Genomic DNA, 18,537 nt, shown 5'->3' with positions numbered 1-18,537 from the left:
AACGCGAACGTAGACTGAAGTAAAATATCGCAAACTCGATTAACCGAGTGGAAATCACATACTGCGACTTCAATGCCGCAGCATTTTTTTAAATTCAGAAGTTGGTAAGCAGATTTCAGATAAAATATCATAGTTACTAAAAAAATTTACCGCCCTTACAGTCAATGCTACATTGTCCAATCAGTCCCTTAGTATTGTTTTTGTAGCTCTCGCGAAACTCAATGCCTATTTGACCTCCACAATCCAGTTAGCTAATACCCTTCGGTAAGACTATTTGTCAGAATTTCGGCTTCATAGGAATTGTACCTCTCTCTATGTGGCCCATACCTACCTCGCCTCGGTCCTCTATCACTAGCTGAAAAAAACGTTTCTGCGCAGGTTTTTCTGTGGCGGTAAAAAGTTTTACTTATTTTGTAAGTGGAGACCAATCCTCATAGATGTTCATATCTGTTATTTAAATATGTAACTGAGTAAGATAAACAGAGTCGGAAGAACCGAATGTTTTTCATGATCATGTATCCACAGCGTAATGGACCGGTCATCAGCTCTTCGTATATCAACCTGTGGAAACAATCCTCATACTCTTTACAATTAATACTGGCTGAATAAAATAAATCGCAAGAATATTTAAAAAGTATTATAAAACTACTTCAATCAAAATACGTCAACCAAAATTTTTGTCAGAAATGCAGAAATAACCTGAAAATAAGCTAATCCGTTAAAATAATAAAAGTACATATACATAGTATGCCGTTTGGTCGAGGCCGAGGAGGAGGAGGCTATAGAGGGTAAACTGATTTATTTCGATTTCCCGCTACTTTTCTCATTCGATACTACACTATGTAGGTATAACCTGTAATTAATATGTGTGTTTGTATAATTGCTGTTGTTTCCATACAATAGAACAATTAGGTATGTAATTCAACATTCAATTTTTATTTCATATTTTTATAAGAGAAATTATTGATTTTCTTCAATTTGAATTTGATATTCTGTGACAGTAATTTGTAAAAAGAACGCATCCAAACCAATTTTATTTCCGTTATGTTGGTCATCTCGTAACTTTACGCTGTCTCTTTCCTTTGGAAAGGAATATTCTAATGTCAAAATGAGATAGCAATAAGTGTTCTATTTATAAATATTCTAGAAAAATTTTCGTTCTTCAGTTGCTAGATATTTGACAGCGAAGTGTCAGTTTTATTGGAAGTGTTGTTCAAGACTGAACAGTATTTCTGTGTAAACCAAGTTAATAAAGTTTGCAAAAAAAATGCCTCGACGTGGAAGATCCGCGAGCCCTCCACCAGCCCCGCAGCGACGGTAAGTCGTTTTGTTTTCAATGGATTAAAATTTCATATAATTTCATCATGCGGGGATAGATAACCTAACGGGATGTTTTTAGGGCTGCACCGCCACCGAGCCGTGTTCCAGCTCATGCGCCACCAGCGACCCCAGCACCTGCTATGGCTCAGCCTCAGCAGCCCTCGATGTTTGGGCAGATGGCAGCCACTGCTGGTGGTGTCGCCGTGGGATCTGCAGTGGTGCGTAATTTGTTGTTACGTAACGTAAACATGTCGTATTTTTTGACCTTAACCTTAAAAAAGTAACCAAATTGAATATACGGAGGCAGTTAATTTATACTGAAATTATGCTTCTTTTTACAGTTGCATTATGTTTGGCTAGGAGCCAAGCAATGTGAAGATCGTCACATGTTAGTGTGACGTTAGCATGATTCAGACTTAATTGTTTACATGAATTGGCGTTAAGCACAATAAATAATATTATTGCAAGTTTTATTATTGGATTAGTTGATTTGTTTCTAGATGTTTGGTGGTAATGTGTTCATGTTTGTACGTGCAATAGCAGATTTGAATGGATGTTCCATGTTTTGCTGCAGGGTCACGTAGCCGGTAGTGCTCTCACTGGTTTGTTTAGTGGTGGTAGCAGCAGCGAGCCTGCACAGCAGCAGGTGCAAGCACAGCCGCCTGCGCAGACGCTCAGCCAGTACCAGAACCAGACTCCCCAGGGCCCCTGTGCTTGGGAGATCAAGCAATTTATTGAGTGTGCTCAGCAACAGCATGACTTGACCCTCTGTGAGGGCTTTAATGAGGCTCTGCGTCAATGCAAGATTAACAACCACGTTTAAATTTTTAGCTTAATTAAAATTTCAAGGTGCCATTAGATCTTTAAATTTGACAAAATGAATTACTATTTCCCAATATCTATTGTCATGTTGTATCAGAAATATATACGAACAGTTCTTTCTACGAAAATCTTTTTGAAAATCAAAACTTTTCACTTAGGTGAACAACCCTGGCACCTTCCTAGTAGCTTTTATTTCTGATTAGTTTAAAGGAATTAAAAATTTCCTTGGTTATCATGTAGCAAATTGTTAGTATGTTTATTATTGTTTATTTTAAATATTTTAAGACGATTTATTGTGATGTAGAATTCTCTAATCAGAATTTATCCATTTCTTTTACGTAATTTTTAGAACAATAAATATACAATAAAACACAATAAGGATGTTTAATTTTGTCTGCAAAATACCCTGTACCAAAAATTTTGGGGAACATATATTTTCTTATCACATTATCTTGACACTCCTAATCATCAATCATCAGATAATAATATTGTTTACAAAGTGATTGTTTATATATTTTATATTTACATATTGTTTCTTTTCTTCCATGAAATATCTGGCTTAGTGGATATAGTGCGTCGTAACAATGACTTCAGTTGTAATTTCGAATTCGCAAACCCTTTACAGCACTTTCTTTCCGTGCGGCGAAATACCAATACAATTACCTGGCCTCTGGTTTGCGGGCTGATTTTTTATTTGTATTTAAGTAGGAGTTTATTCTTTATGGCCCGTGGGAATGACTCCACTACGCACTAGGATAAAATACCTCACCTTCCTCAATGAATGGGCTATTAAATTAAACACTGAACGAAATTCCAAATCAAAGTCCAGGGGCCCAATTCTCCTAATTTTACTTAAGCGACCTTCGATTGACGTTCGACTCGATTCGACTGAGATCCAATCCCGACTCGATTACGATTGAAGCGTATGTGGCATTCCGCTATTTTTTCTTTGAAATAAACGTTTTTATCCTTTTCTGTCATTCAATAATGAATCATTTTGTCTGCAAATGATTTACGATTGCAAAATGATTGTACAGCAAACTACCGTATAGACCAAAATCATCAAAATAGCAGACCAATCGCACACCAATCAAATGTCAATCGAATACGATTGGTCTTTTATTAGTAGCAGAATGCCCGATATGGTTAAAACTGCTATTACGATCATATTGCGATTCGATTTCTATTCGATTTTGACATTATTAACTTAGGAGAATCGGGGCCCAGTAGTTTCCGAGATAGCGTTCAGGGAAACAAAGAAACAGCAAACTGCTTTGAAATAGATATTAGTGTAAATAATATTTTGCCTCCGATTTCGTACGTGTCTCGAAAGAACATCTTCCCTCATTTATGCAGTTTCTTCGTGTCCTGGGTACCACACGGAATAAATATGATAGGAACTATCTGATGATGCGCAAAAAGTCGTGGTGCCCTAGTGGATAAAGAACCAACCTCTTCAGTATGAGTGGGTTCGATTCCAAGTCATGCAAGTACCAAAAGTTTGTATGTACTTTCTAAGTATATCTTGGACACCAATGACAGTGTTTCGGAAGGCACGTTAAACTGTAGGCCCCGGCTGTCATTAAACATCCTTGGCAGTCGTTACAGGTGGTCAGAAGGCAGTAAATCTTGGGGGTTGCCCGGGTAACTGGGTTGAGGAGGTCAGATAGGCAGTCGCTCCTTGCTCTGCTGGCAATCTACGAATGCGCAGCGCGAGCAGTCACGGCAATGGTTTTTTTGTGCGCCTCGGTTAACCCCAACTCACTCTTGCCACTGTTTCGGTCCAAACTGGCAATTTGACTCACGACCTCATTCACACCACAGCAGTCGCATTTAGGAGCTAAGTACTATGAACTTACTTCATTATCGATAATTGTGATGTCAAAAACTTGGTTGTTGCTTGTTCATGTTCCCTTGAATTTGATGGTATAATAGGTATATTTATTTTATACATAGAACTGCACACAGACGAGGTGTACACGTAGTTGGTTACTCGTATACATCAAAGTATACTCAGTTCAGTATCTACAGTTCGCGTATATTTCAACTCGCGTTAAGACTATTGCCCAAAATGTGTGTTGAACCTACGTGTAACCGATTACTCGCTCTTTGGAACCGCCTCATACAAATTAGACGTTGGCTAAAGAGTCGAGTCTGTAAATGTAAGACAGAAATGGTACCAAATGACTTTCTGAAATTATTATTTATTCAATTTTTAAATATGTGTAATTGCATTGCAGGCTCTGCTCAAAATGACTAAGCATACATTCTATGCTTTGTTATCAACAAATTGTAAGAAAAAACTCCAACAAAATAGAAATGTGTCCCAGATGTGATTCTAAAAAGCGGTAGTATTAGTTTTTTAAATTGTTTTGTAAAAGTGTGTGTGAGTGTGTAACTACCCTAACGATGAACATTTGGATGCAGCGGGCGATCCGGATATTCACGGGGATACCAGCATGCGCCGGCTAGACCTCCACCTATGGTTGTGACACCGATGCCCCAACGGCGATCCATGTTCAGAGACGCGGCTTCAATCGCTGGAGGTGTCACCGTAGGCACGGCTGTGGTACGGATCTTCGAAACTTTAAAGCAGACGTCGTTAAATTATACCAACTATAATTATTCAGATTTTGTATAAAAGATTTGTCTACAAGTGATACTGTTTCATATAGGTACCACCAGAGATAATTTGTTTTTATAATTAGGCAGTGAATAGGATCAAGTCATGCTGTTTATACTATAGCTGTTTGTACAACGCTATGAATAGCAAAGAAGGTAGATTCTGATTAGAATCATTGTTACAAGCTATTGTGCAATACAAAGAAATGACAAGAAACCATTGTAGCTGGTACCACCAAACCTGTTAACTATCAATTACCAAAACAGGGGTTTACATATTTTACGGGGGTGAGAATATTTCAAGCCACATTTGCATTGCTGGTATAAAAAAAGTTTCATTTAGTCAACATGTGACGAATCTTCAATTGCTGGCTCCTAATCAAAAATGCCACTGATGATGAAGGTGATAGTTGCCGAATCATCATTTTAGGATCTTGTACCTATTCTCCTCTTAGCTCCGTTATTTTGTACCTACATGAAATAATCATTTTGTAAAAATAATAGGACTAGCACATTCTACAAAGAAGCGGCGTCATCGTAGAAGAATAGCAATTTCCTTATAGTGATGTCTGGACTACCTACCTACTGTATTGTATTCTTGTAGCTCGCTTTACAAGAATATATAGCACGTCCTAAAACCCACCTTTTTCAAATGTTTATGCCTGGCCTGGAAACAATCGTAACCGGTACTGGTCGGGTTGCAGCGAAACCTGACTAGTTACTTTGAAAGTTAATATTGTGTTTGTAGGGTCACGTTGTTGGAGAAGGCATAACAAGTTTATTCAGTGGCTCACGACGTGAAGAAGTAGTGCATGCCTTGCCACGGGACTATGACATGAGATCTGAACCGAGCGGCCCGTGCGCGTACGAAATATCAGCGTTTTTGAATTGCGCTACCAACCACGAAGATATCCAACAGTGTCAAGCATTCAATGAGGCGCTAAAGGAATGCAAACGAAGAAACCGTACGTAGTTTTAATACGCATTATAGATGTTTTGGCACAGAGCTTCATTTCCTTAAGTACAAGTGCTTGGCAAACAAACACGTAGGCATTTTTTTGTTGTATAATATGTATTTACATTACATAATAATACATAGCTATACTCCATTTAAAATAACATTAGAAATTTAAGTATAACTTTTTTACTGTTTGTTCAACCGATTTTGTCGTCTATTCCGTAGACAAAAGAACAGAATTGAAAGCAAAATAGTGGTTACAATACCAAGTTTTTACTGCAGCCGCCATTAATCATACTACTAACGCAATAGAAGTCAAAATCGGTTGAACAAACAGTAAAAAAGGTTTACTTAAATTTCTAATGTTATTTTGAATGGAGTATAGATAGCTATGGACTTGAACTTGCCGATTAGGTCTTATTTCTTAGACGGCCACAGCTATTCTCAAGTCTCTCTCAAATGAAATTACAAAATGCTAATCATTTGTTCCAGGTTTACCGTAGGCCACTCATGAGGATTCAGCAAACCTGACCAGTCAACAACTAACCACATCAACAAACGCACATTACCCTTAAATCAACCCCTTTTTTACAAATAAATAAACCTCTACAGTAATGTATTTGTTTTATTTAATTTTAGAGTAATTGTAGAGTTTTAGTTCAGTAGGTCAGTAATATGGAACCAGGACAGCACAGCAGACAGAAAACAGAAATGTTTTTCCCTCCGTAGCTACAGTTTTCCTCAGATGTATCTAGTCCGACTCGCACTTTCAAGAATTTTGATAGCAATATTAGTACTAACATTCTTTTATCAATAAATAGTTTTCAAGATATTCAAGACTGTATGAACATAGGAAGACGAAAATAAAAATGACATTTCTTTCGAAACGGGAAGAATACAATAAAACAAAAAAATACAGTGTGTATATGTATAAACTTAAATTTATTTACACAAAAGTACACTTGTGACATTTTGCAATATAAATATACCAATTTTTTTTTAGATATGGGTTAACAAAACAGTTTCGACATGGTTCATTCGAGATTTCGTTTTACATTCCTGTATTTACATAAATTATTAATCAGGTATTTCATTTCTCATGTAACATTTACTTTTGTGCTTAATACATGAGCCATGAAATACATGTCATTTAAGATATTTTCGTATGTACAAATTATGTACAACAAATAATAAGTAGGTACTATCTGATATTTTACAATTTGGCACATTTAAATTTCTTGTGGATCATTTAATATTTGTAATGCCTGACTTAACATGAAATTCTTTGGACGAACAAAACAAAACAGTTGTTGTTTTGTGAAATTACTGACCGAAAACAAAGTAACGATTAACTTTAAATAGACTTGTAAGACAGTATCAACTATTGCAAAATCAACACGCATTCTAAAGTGATCATTTAATAATTATAAACTTTGACAAAACATGAGCAAACTTCATACGGACTTGAACCGTGTTCAATAACAGGTTGTAGTTGGATATACATATATAATATCAAGAATATTTCAGAATATATAATAATAAATCAACAAAAATGTTCGAATCAAGTTTATATAAGCTTTCGTTCGTTTTTAAAATGTGCAATCTAGAAATGCTGCGATGCAGTTACTTGGTGCACAGAAATTTGAGAACTTTCAAATGTCGTTTATCTTAATTACTAATAATTCCATTAACAGTACATTTTAACGCTTAGCTAAATCAGTCTAATTCTTAAAGCGACATTAATATGTCTAACAATAAAGCTTAAAAACAAATGCTATACAAATCATACACTGGAAATTTCAAGTACATATTAAGGCCACCATTATGTTATGTTAATTGTTATTCAAACCAATTTACATCCAAAATTAAAAGTAATAATTAGTAAAATGTTAAATTGACACAAACTAATTAAATGTTATTGGAATTTCTTTATAATATTGATATAAAAATGTAATAATTCTAAAGAACGAAGGCGGTTCATGTTACTCACATTAATATATTATTTTTACATTTGAAATAGGATCATAAACTGATATATTACAATAATGGTATTTATGATAATTTTTCTTTTGGACAGGTGATCATATTTTTTTGGTGGCAGATTGCAACTGATCTAATTTACATTCAGGTAAACCTCTGCCTGAAATAATGTTAGCTTGATTTAGATAAATAGGTATATGCTAAATAAGCTGCAATTAATGTTACGATCGACGCAATAGTGGCACCGCGGTTACGTAGGCCCAATTTATAATAGTGTATAAATGTTTAGGGTTTATTTAAACCACAACAACTATTGATGAATTAGCTTTGTAAAACATACAGTTAATTAACGCACCCTAAATAATCTTTATGAATTTATCAACATTTCAATAGACAATCACAAAAATAATGCACCACTTCTGAAGTGTTAGTACTAAACCAATGTAAACGTCGAGCCAGCGGACAGTAGCTCTAACTTCAAAAAATAATTTAAAGCTTCGCATAAATTTACAAATGTAAATATTTGTTTCACAATTATTTCAGTGCAATGCTAACGGACGTGTGGGTGTAGTAGCATCGTATTCGAAATTCGTGTAAAACCTTAAATAACGAGTTTACGTATTAGCACTATATTTACAGGCCATCGACAAATTAAATATGACACATAAATCGCCAAGAACAAACTTAGGATCCGTCGAGCGGGCGACGCCCGGGGAGCGGCGAGAGTCCCCGCGTGGAGTCCGAGCGGCGGATATCTATTGAGCGGTCACAAGCGCATCTCCCACAGGATGAGGTGCGCGTCCTTCGGGTTGGGCTCGGCGGCGGGCTGCGGCCGCTCCGCCGCGTCCGCCGTCTGGCGCCAGTCCACGTAGCCGCGCCCGCCCACCACCGTCAGCACCGAGCGCCGCGCCGCGCTCTCGCCCACCACGTAGTCCGCGCCGCGCAGGCTCCGCGCCGCGCCGCGCGTCTCCCGCGCCTCCGCGCGCGTCTCCGCCGCGTCGCGCGACCGCTCCGACGCGCTGGACTTGCCGGACGCCGAGTCGGGCGTGGACGCGGCCACGGGCGCCAGCGCCGCCGCGCCCGACGCGCCCGAGCTGGTGCGCGACACGCCGCGCAGCGCCATGGACTCCTCGCTGCCCGACGACGTGCACAGGCTGGACGCGCGCGAGTCCACCGACCAGCTCGACAGGTCCAGGCTGCGCGGCCGCCCGGCGCGCATGCGTAGGCGCCGGTCCAGCGTGCTCACGCGGAAGGGGATGGCGGCCAGCTCGGGGTCGCTCCGCCGCAGGGCCTCGCCCCCCGACCCTCCCACGTCTGCCTCGCCGACACAATCCTTCACAAACATGAGGTCTCCATAAAGCCCGTACACGTCGCAGGCGTTCAAGTTGGCGCACTTGGGTAGCGTCTTGCTGAGGCGCACGTCGCCGGGCTTCTTCCGTCGCACGACGGCGGACTGCACGCGCTGCGGCCGGTACGGACTCGCTTCTTCTGAGATCCGCCTCTCCAGTTTCGGCTTGTCGTTGTCTTCCTTGCCGTCTTCTTCTTTGAATTCATGCAAAGTGTTGACGGTCTCGGCGAGGGCGCGGGCGTTGGACAAGTTCCGCCGCACCGTGTTGACGTCCACGTCTCTGGTCTCAGGCATGAGCGACAGCAGGAAGGACACGGGTCCAGCGTGCGCGTGGTACGACGCGGCGATGTGTCCGCCGATGAGCGGCAGACCCTCGAGCTTCGGTAACGGCACTGTGACGCTGATGCCGGCAGTGGTACCCACCCACAGCAGTCCCTGGCACGCGAGCAAAGCCGACACATACGCGGGTTTGCTTCCTTCTCGTGCCCCTATAGTTTTCGCAACATCGGCTGCGATGTCAATATTTTGAAGGTGTTCAAAAGTTTCAGCGTGATACAAACTCACGTACGTCGAATCCGAGAAGGCTGTCCAGAGGCCAACTCCTGAGTGCGCGAGGTATTTGACGGATCGGTCGCCGTCACCTTTGAGTTCAAGTATCCTCATGATCTCCGCGGTGAGCGCGTTGATGGCGAAGACCCGCCTGGCGCAGGTGGCGTAGATGATGCCGTCGACGGGCAGCACGCAGTGCACGGGGCGGTCGCCGAGCTCGATGGCGAGCGGCTCCTGCAGCGCCCACGAGTCGTCGTGGTTCCGCCGGTACACCGACACGCGCCCGTTGGACAGTCCTACGAACATCGCGTCGCAGTGGTAACGAATCTGCGTCACCGACGCGATTGTGGGGACTTCAGTCAACTTCTCCTGTTTTTCGGGCTCGATTGCAGAGAATATGATGATTTTCTTATCTTCTGTACCGAGCCACACGGTGTCACCGCAGAGTGTCGTCGCTTGTCGCACTCCACGGGCATGTTCCATTGAGGTAACCTAAAAAATACAGATATTTATTTTAAAGGAGATATAATAATTGTGTGTGTGAATAAGAACTATTTCAACGTCAATAGCTTGACAATGTGGAGCAATTATGCGTCGTATGTTTTTCTCTTAACTCTTCGTCGTTCGAGCCTAGCCGTGTGAACATGGAAATAAAGCGTCTGATATCAGGTGTTGGGGTTCTCATTCCGGGCATTACCTTGGTGTCGGGCAGGTCGAGCGTGACGAGCGTCTTGAGCTTGGCGGCGCGGTGCGTGAGCACGGCCACGTGGCTGTCGGCGCCGCCCGCCGCGCTCACCCACAGCAGCGAGCGCGCGCGCCGCAGCGAGGCCCCGCGACCGCCGCCGCACGACGTGTAGAAGCATCCACAACGGACCTGTGAAAAGTGGACGTTGTGATTAGTGGGTTAGGGATGGGTTTATGTAGCTTATAACTGCATAAAGACTACTACATAATGTATTTCTTAATAAATATAAATTAAAAGAAAATGACAAAAGGTTTGTCATATTTTAGGTCCCAAGCTAAGCAAGTTCTTTTGGATATAAATAAAAAAACCCCCAACGACATTCAACAGTAGACATCTAATAGCTAAGTGAAAATATATTTTTCTCATTGCCGATCAACTCGCTTATTATCTAAAACGAGAATAGAATAATAACCTCAGATGGATACAAAATTCCTTGTCAATTTATTATTTTTCGTTTTGGTAACACAGACAGCATTTAAAATAATACATACCTCAGTAAGCTGCCTCGACGAATACACAGGCGTGGCAGCAACGAAGAGCGGCATCTTATGCGCGGGCGCAAGCTGCGAGGGCAGGCGCCACGCGGGCGAGTTGGCCGAGGCTTGGGCCAGCTGGGCCAAGCGCAGCTCCGTAGCCCAGGCCAGCCGGGCCCCGGGCTCGCTGGCCCGGAAAGTCAGCGGCTCCTCACGACCACGGATAGTCAGTTGTAGGCAGCATGAGTCCATCCACGCCATCTCGTCGTCTTTTTTCTGTGGATTACAGTAAATTGAAAATTTATAGTTGTATTATAAAACGTGCATGTGAAGCTGGGGAGGAAGTAACTAAGTTGGAGGTGAGACGGAATGATCGAGAATAGAGAAAGAGAGAAGGCATAGAGAAGAGAAAGAAACTACGAAAAACTGACCACTCATTCAGAGTGTTACGAGAGCGAAATCGACGGTCGACCTATGCCTAGAATCAATAGGGATCTTGGAAGTCACACTATCCCCGGGTTGTAGGTTATTTTTCCGGATACGGGAATCGCACGGACACGACGAGAAATAGCTATTTTTTATTATTATTGACCTGTATACTCCGCTGTATGTTCTGCAGCAGAGCTCTGAAGGTGTCTGCCGCGAGCTCGGGGTAGGTCATGCGCAGAGACGCGGCCAGGTCTGCCATGCGGGACACCACCTCGTAGTCGTGCATGAGCGCAGACATCTCGCTGCAGAGAGAGTCGCCTGTCGACGCCGTCATGCCACTGCTGCTGTTTGACCGGAGACTGCCGCTGCGGTTCATGCCTGTGAAGAGAAGTTACAGTTAACATAAAAAAAAATGATATTAGGAGATAGGTCTCTCCACCTTCAAGCAGATGTTTGAGTGGATGATTTACATAATGATGACATGATATGTCGCGTTAAGTAAAAGTAAAAATCATGCTTTTCGAGAAAAAAGAGCTTTCAATTCGTACGATTTTACAAGACCATGGTTATTTATTGGGAATTAATTTGATATCGAAGCTTCGCTTGTTCAAAGTAACCCTGTTCGTTGCACCTACCTTGAGCCAATACCCTGCTGAGTGTAGGCGAGGTGCCGGTATCCAGCACCTCGACGTCCTGCACGGGATGAGCCCACTTGAGGCCGAGCCGCTCGGCGTCGTCGCTGCCGGCTCCCACAGACACACACACTACTAAGTCGTTCAGTAGTACTAGCTAAATCAGTTTACAAAGACTTACCTTGAGCCAATACCCTGCTGAGTGTAGGCGAGGTGCCGGTGTCCAGCACCTCGACGTCCTGCACGGGATGAGCCCACTTGAGGCCGAGCCGCTCGGCGTCGTCGCTGCCGGCTCCCACAGACACACAAACTACTAAGTCGTTCAGTAGTAGCAGACGACGCGGCTTGCATTTTGTTAAGCCGCCTGATTGGTTGAATTCCTGTGGTTTGAAGAAGGTAGTAAGTAAAATATTATACAAGCTTTATTAACATGGTAAATGATAAGTTCCACTTTGTGTAGTCACCACCACCGGTACATAACTTGGCAAGAATTATTAGACGAAAAGTCATTGTCAGTTCATCCAAATTGATAACACCACAAATAAATGATAGCCATAGAATAAAGACAGGCTTATAAATGAACAACTTTTTTGTGTAGCTACGTACACAATGGCCGAACATATCTTCATTAAAAAACTCCAAATCGCTGGCCAGTTACATAATATGTGCTGATGATTGTATAAGCTTTTTTCGAAGTCATTAACTAGTTATTCCAGCAGAATATTTTGCTGAAGCAGACAAAAAAATTACTATAAAAAGGTAAAATAAAGCGGTAATAACTAACCAATTGCAGCAAGTCGTCCTGCCGTAACAGATGTCGTTTATCAGCCCTTGAGGCGAGTAGTCTCGCGGCACCGAACCGCGCCGCGCCGCCCGCCCCGCCCGCGCCCGCCACTCCTCCGCGCGTTAAACGACGGAGAGCCGCGCGGAAAGCCTGGAAAGTGACAAAAACGTTTCAATATCTATGCTTGTAAAAGTCCCTTAAAATTAAGATTAAAAAAACGTATATAGAGGATTTCGTTTTGTTTCATTGTTACTATTGACCAAAATTGTATGATTTGTTGTGCATAGGTACGTTGTTAGCTATTCTTATGCCGTGACAAAAAATCGGTATGAGTCGAGCTTTAGCCATCACACTTTACCCCAGTTTTCATTTCATTTTCTGAGGATTTTCTGTGCTCTTATTATTAACATAATAAATTAGCAGTTTTTTAAATAAAGAAAAACTACAGCAAAGAGTTAAAAGTTATCTTCAATCAGATTCGAAACCAGAATTCAAAACGTCCCAAGGAAATTAAGCCTGGTAATCGTCAAACATCAACTAAGCAAGAACATATATATTTTTTCATGTTTATTTACCTGTGTCCTTTCAGCGTCCCTTTTCCTCTCGTTCAAGGCATCGGCTAGAGCTTCTAGCCTCGTCAAGGCACGTTGTAGGGAGACCCGGTCTGAATGGCCCGGGGGTGTGTGTTTTAGTAAGTCCTGAAAACATTTTACACATTGTTGATTTAAAGAGAACGAATTTCATGAAGAATATCTTCTCAAGCATTAATGTTTATTTATTTATACTCTATGTTCAAAATTGGTACATTGGCGGACTTAATGCCGCAAGGCATTCTCTACCAGTGTTTCTTGGTCCATTTATATGCTTGGAGATAATGGTTAACTTAAAAAAGGGATAATAATAATTTTTGAATGCGACAAAGCAACAACCAGAAATAATGTAGACAGTAATAAATTATTTTGAAGCAATTTTCCTCCTATAGATACTTTTACATATACGAACTTGAAATTAGTCATAATCGCGTAACGTTTACTTATTATCAACCCAATTTTCTATTTTACAAAAACATCCTTCCTTATTCCCATTTCGCAGAAAGGTTTTTGACATTAGAAAATCCGCGCATCCATTTTCATGAGAATCCTAAATAACAATACCGGGAAAACTCGTTAAATAATATAACTTAATATAATATAAATAATATAGTTATTATTATTAAATAACGTTTAACTTTACTAAGGAATGACTAATTGCCACCTGTCGTGTGTATGTAAATCATGCGTACGCGCAGGTTCCAAAGGTTCGAATACTTGTTTAATCAATATCCGATTACGTTCAGTAATCAATATTGAATTAAGCTGTGATTGCAAAAACACTTGATTTAAATGTTTTCACTTAGCACGTTTCTTTTGCGGTGTGTATTTTTTTTTGTTTACGTTGCTACCACGTTGCTACTCATTCCTTGTAACTCTCTCCCTTTCTAGAGTTGTAATAATAATTACTTGGTGTCGTAATAGGGCTTCAGGTCAATCACATTTGATTAATTCAATTCCTCGCGGGTTTATGGACCACAAACTTAATTCGGTATTTAGGGAGGACACGTGATTTCGTTTTCTTGATGTTTAATATGTAACTGTGTAGTCCCTGGTACGTAAGTGGGCAAGAATCATTAGAACAGAAGGTTGTATACCTTCTAAATAGACTTGATAACGAATTAATGATAAATTAGCAATATAAAGGACCACTTTTTTGTGTCATTGAGTGCTTATAGTTCGTGCTCAAGTTTTATGCGGGAACGGAATTGTGACTTAAAAAGTTACAACTTAGTAATACTTACTTGTAAAAACATAATAAACTGCGGAAACCGCTGGACAGGTTTCACCATCAGCCCGAAGAAGGACAGTCGGTCGTGAGCACTGATTTGCTTCACTTTGAAGAAGTCAGCTAGCGCCGATTTCCTCTTGGACTCCATTTTGGCCAGTTCCATGGCAACCGAGAAGTTGTTGATGAAATCAGAGTACACGTCCAGCACAACGGCTTTCGAGAACGCGCTCATGAAGACCTCGCCTGAAAACATTGGAAAAACATAAGATTTTTAAACAAAATCAGGGCCAAAGTATGGCAAATATAAACTAGGGCGAATATATATTTTTTTCTTAGTGTTCATTCCCTTGAAAACATTACAAAGTTAATACTGTCCGCATAAGAATATTAGTGTTATATTGATCCGGAATTCACGATTTTCGCAAACTAATGACTTAAATTGGTTGTAAGCCAGTAACTATTTTGGAAGGCTAGTTGCGTCACAAGGCTGATGACAAAATTGTTAATTCGGTAGGTAGCCTTTTATTTTTCTATTAGGGCAGTTAACCATGAACTTTAAGCCAATTTATAAACCTAATTTATCATTGAATTAAGCAAACAGTTTTTACAAGAAATAATACAAATTGGGTACCAGTTTACATCCTGTATTTTTTTGCTGAGACATAATAACAATTTTTTTTATTTTTTAAATTGTTTAAAGCTTCGTTTTTTGTGTTAAGGCGACAGACGCATTATCACATACGGGGAGTGGTGACGACGAAGTTCTCGAAAACAAATCGATACCGCCCGCATACGCAATAAAAACGAAGACGCGCAATAGTTACAATCTCAAAGCAACAATCTAGCTTCCTTAAACGTCATATAGTCTTTGGTATGTGCATTGTGCAATTGTGACCAAAGAACTACTCCAGAAGGGAGAAGAGGATTGGATGGGGGAATTACTTTTCGTATATTTAAAACAATAGTGTTTTGTTGTTGTCAAGGGCTGACTGACAAAGGGGTCATTGATCTACATTTTCCTTTATTCAGCGAATTGTTTAAACTTCCTGACGGGTAATTTTTTAGGTTTGACTGTTTTTTGTCGAGGATAAAGTCATTTAAAGCCAGTAATAGAACAAAGAAATTATTGGCACCACGTCAGAGGCCGTCAGGCGGATTTGAGGAAACTCTGACTTATTGGTTATTGTTTGGGGTAAACCTAAGTTTCTGTCCGGCACAATACTATGCCTTACGTTATGAAGAAATATTAATTGGCACAGGGTGTACATCCTTACCACCTAGCAGCTTATATCTGAAAAGCTTCGCACTGAAGTGACTTACCAATTTTTTCATCGCGGTCCCACGTTCGCGCGCAATCAGCCAGCGCTGTGCGGAAGTGTAGGTGACACTGCAAGATGTCTGGAAGCCGGTGGAATAGTGTCTGGATTTTGCTTGCGTTCAGAATTGCTGGGCTACTCTCCTCGAGGGGTTTCTTGTAGTCCTGTAGAGAGAGGGAGAATGATTTTGTAATAAAGAGTTCCGAAATTTTTGGACCCCTAAGGCAAACCTTTATGCGAATGCCTGGTGCCAAATGTAAAGTATAGTTTCAGATTCTATTTATGGAGGTTATGAAATGAATGTTACAAAGGCTATGAAGTTCTTAGAAAAGTAGGTCTCTTCCCTCTATAATCGAAGATTACATTATAGTAAAAACAAAAGACAGGTAACATAAATTAGAATACATCGCTCACGTGTTTGTCATAGAAGTTAATACATAGACATGAGTAAAAAGTTGTTCGTCCCTGACTCGCAGGTAATGCCTGTAATATAACGTAATTATACACATTAATGCACCGGCATTACCGTGTTCATTTACATTTATTTATTCGAGCCGCAGTTTTTGTATTGAACCAATGTTATGTTTGAAAATAAAATAAGCAAAGTCCAGCGGAGATGTTGATTTTGTATCGCCTTGTAGATGAAGAAATAAAAACTTAAGCGGTCATAAGTTGCGTCATTTCTTTTTATAGGGTTATTGAATGTTAATTGTGGACAAACTTATATGGTTGATATGGCGAAGCGTCTATGGGACAACGTATTGCAAGATTGCTTCCGCGATCGTCATGCCCCTTACTCCAGTTTGCCACACAAAGGTAAACGGAGAATTCCATCTAGTGCATGCTTAGCTCATTATATTTCTCAGACGACAAGATAACTTGTCAAGATAAATATGTATGCGCATTGTTTTAGTTCCCACTGAAATGTCCTTCACTATCGTTTATGTAATTATTTCTGGGTAGTTTTTATCGTAAATGGTAATGTTATGAGAGAATACGTTTATTATGCATTAGTGACATAAGAAAACCTTATACGACTATTATTTTTTAATTGCAATGCGTTTAAGATTTTTTGTATTCACGTAGAAAAAAGTCATAACATCGTTTTTAAGTAAAATAATAACGACATTACATAGCATGAAGATTGAAAAAGATAATGTAAATTACAAGAATACAGGGTCGTTCGTGCAAGAAGGCTCTCTGAAGCATCACTTATTTACAAGATTATTTTAAGTACACAGCTATTCACTGAAGAATTGATCATGAAATCAATGGACATCTTTGCAAACCCAAGTGGGTTAAGGATGATTGTACGTATACAATAAAAATTAGTCACTGGAAACAATACCCAATAATAAGGATAAATTATTGACTAAACAATACGTTAGTGCGTGTTTCTCGGTAAAATCCTGATATTAAACTTTTATACGAGTGGACATGAGGAAATTTTCACAGGCGACAGACAATAACAATATGTCGTATTGAGAATTTTATTATAAATTAATCATTTTGTTACACTCATAGACACCGCGTTCCTTCGTGAACGCAGTTGAACAAAGAAACATTAATATTTATATCCCTTTATAGGAAGAAAAATCAGGTGTTTCTACGATAGGGCGTGGTATTCAAGCAACAAGTTAAAACATATCTAAGTTATAGTGCTTACGCAAAATATGAAAATTGTAGGTGTAGTCATGGACGAGGGATTTCCTAACCGACAATACATTTATAGCTATTGGTTACTTATGAATGAATATTTAAGGAAAATCTAGAACAGTCATTCACAGGCGGATTTGTAAACGAGGATGCGTTTAGCTTTCTAACGTTCGTCACCGCTACTTCATTCGTTATGAATTCATTAGAAATGTTCAAGCACAAAACTGTATTTAGAACAAAAGCTCTAATTTCCCGCATTAAACACAGTCTAGTGGACGTCGGCGCCATTTTCATTACAGAGGGACGACCTCGCTTGCAAATACTGGCTATTCAAATTGCCCTACTTCCTAATATGCTAATCTATGGCATGTGAATTGTGGGCGAAACAATGCCGAAGTGGGCCAGACAGGTTCATATTTACATACGTTATAGTTGAGATTTTTGACATTACCATTGCAACTTCTGTTCGCCTATTTACCATTGTCAACTCTAAAACATAATAAAAATTCATAACCGTTTATTTCTGAAGAAAAAAAAGAAAGTTGCGAAAATAATATAACTAAACACTGGCTGTTTAGAGAAAGCTATCTCATTGTTTTGTTTGTTTATTTGAGAAACCTCTACAATACTCAATAGTCAATTCTTTATTAGCATTCCATAATTATGTGATACAGGTGGTACATTATGTGGTACAATTATGGCAATGACAAATGTCAATCAAGCAATAGCTATTTATTATACTTAGTTAAATATTATGATTATTGATGAACGCATCTTGACACCGTGATTTCTCTCCCATGAAATGTCAAAGTCATTCATTCAAAGTTAGTTATATCATATTGTAATTATTCAAAACCACAGCATTATGTGGTACAATTTCAAGTTCAAAATAACTTCATCGCAGCTCATAAACTTACATAAGAAAGTAAGTACTTTGAAGCTATTTAGCTTAACCCCTTATACCACTTTCAAAACGAGTAGTCTCGTTAATAGGTGTACGACATGGGCGCTAACGTCTAACACGCAATTTTGCAAGTCAACTCCTTAATTAAGTGGCCTGTCAAGTCAATCAGGCGTCCCCG

At 40.0% G+C, this 18,537-nt stretch overlaps 3 protein-coding genes across 9 annotated transcripts in view; 2 read left to right on the top strand and 1 right to left on the bottom strand.

The window, feature by feature from the left end:
- Positions 1-629: 629 nt before the first annotated feature.
- Positions 630-6,337, top strand: LOC110375896 (coiled-coil-helix-coiled-coil-helix domain-containing protein 10, mitochondrial). 2 transcript variants are annotated; one of them, XM_021334183.3, is made up of 5 exons: positions 640-788; positions 4,383-4,490; positions 4,570-4,711; positions 5,513-5,729; positions 6,215-6,337. In XM_021334183.3, the coding sequence occupies exons 2-5, from the start codon at positions 4,414-4,416 to the stop codon at positions 6,223-6,225; spliced, it is 447 nt and encodes a 148-aa protein (XP_021189858.2). In that variant the 5' UTR covers positions 640-788; positions 4,383-4,413; the 3' UTR covers positions 6,226-6,337. The 2 variants fall into 2 exon arrangements, with proteins under 2 accessions (XP_021189857.1, XP_021189858.2); XM_021334182.3 differs by lacking the exon at positions 4,383-4,490 and having other exon boundaries at positions 630-788.
- Positions 1,167-2,520, top strand: Chchd2 (Coiled-coil-helix-coiled-coil-helix domain containing 2). The gene is made up of 3 exons (XM_021334181.3): positions 1,167-1,317; positions 1,400-1,538; positions 1,895-2,520. Exons 1-3 carry the CDS (start codon positions 1,268-1,270, stop codon positions 2,141-2,143), a joined length of 438 nt encoding a protein of 145 aa, XP_021189856.1. The 5' UTR covers positions 1,167-1,267; the 3' UTR covers positions 2,144-2,520.
- A 299-nt stretch (positions 6,338-6,636) lies between the features above and the next one.
- The window catches only part of LOC110375901 (uncharacterized protein), a 34,227-nt gene continuing 22,326 nt past the window's right edge, over positions 6,637-18,537 (bottom strand). For all 6 annotated transcript variants that reach the window (XM_049838473.2, XM_049838474.2, XM_049838472.2 and 3 more), the window contains 9 exons: positions 15,804-15,963; positions 14,497-14,726; positions 13,238-13,360; positions 12,663-12,812; positions 12,060-12,258; positions 11,410-11,624; positions 10,836-11,093; positions 10,297-10,473; positions 6,637-10,091 (listed from right to left, as the gene is read on the bottom strand). In XM_049838473.2, coding sequence (XP_049694430.2) covers positions 8,469-10,091; positions 10,297-10,473; positions 10,836-11,093; positions 11,410-11,624; positions 12,060-12,258; positions 12,663-12,812; positions 13,238-13,360; positions 14,497-14,726; positions 15,804-15,963 — 3,135 coding nt within the window. In that variant the 3' untranslated portion in view covers positions 6,637-8,468. The remainder of the gene's footprint in view (positions 10,092-10,296; positions 10,474-10,835; positions 11,094-11,409; positions 11,625-12,059; positions 12,259-12,662; positions 12,813-13,237; positions 13,361-14,496; positions 14,727-15,803; positions 15,964-18,537) is intronic.

This window comes from Helicoverpa armigera, chromosome 8 (genome assembly GCF_030705265.1).
Source record: "Helicoverpa armigera isolate CAAS_96S chromosome 8, ASM3070526v1, whole genome shotgun sequence".
NCBI lineage: Eukaryota > Metazoa > Arthropoda > Insecta > Lepidoptera > Noctuidae > Helicoverpa > Helicoverpa armigera.
The sequence above is the reverse complement of the archived record's forward strand: the minus strand, read 5'-3'. Positions and strand labels throughout refer to the sequence as shown.

Excerpts from the sequence above, each read along its gene's own strand:
- Chchd2 (XM_021334181.3), top strand. The coding sequence starts at position 1,268 with ATGCCTCGACGTGGAAGATCCGCGAGCCCTCCACCAGCCCCGCAGCGA. Across the intron at positions 1,318-1,399 it reads CCACCAGCCCCGCAGCGACG|GGCTGCACCGCCACCGAGCC; the intron begins GTAAGTCGTTTT and ends GGATGTTTTTAG. Across the intron at positions 1,539-1,894 it reads TCGCCGTGGGATCTGCAGTG|GGTCACGTAGCCGGTAGTGC; the intron begins GTGCGTAATTTG and ends GTTTTGCTGCAG.
- LOC110375896 (XM_021334183.3), top strand. The coding sequence starts at position 4,414 with ATGCTTTGTTATCAACAAATTGTAAGAAAAAACTCCAACAAAATAGAA. Across the intron at positions 4,491-4,569 it reads AGATGTGATTCTAAAAAGCG|CGGGCGATCCGGATATTCAC; the intron begins GTAGTATTAGTT and ends ATTTGGATGCAG. Across the intron at positions 4,712-5,512 it reads TCACCGTAGGCACGGCTGTG|GGTCACGTTGTTGGAGAAGG; the intron begins GTACGGATCTTC and ends TTGTGTTTGTAG.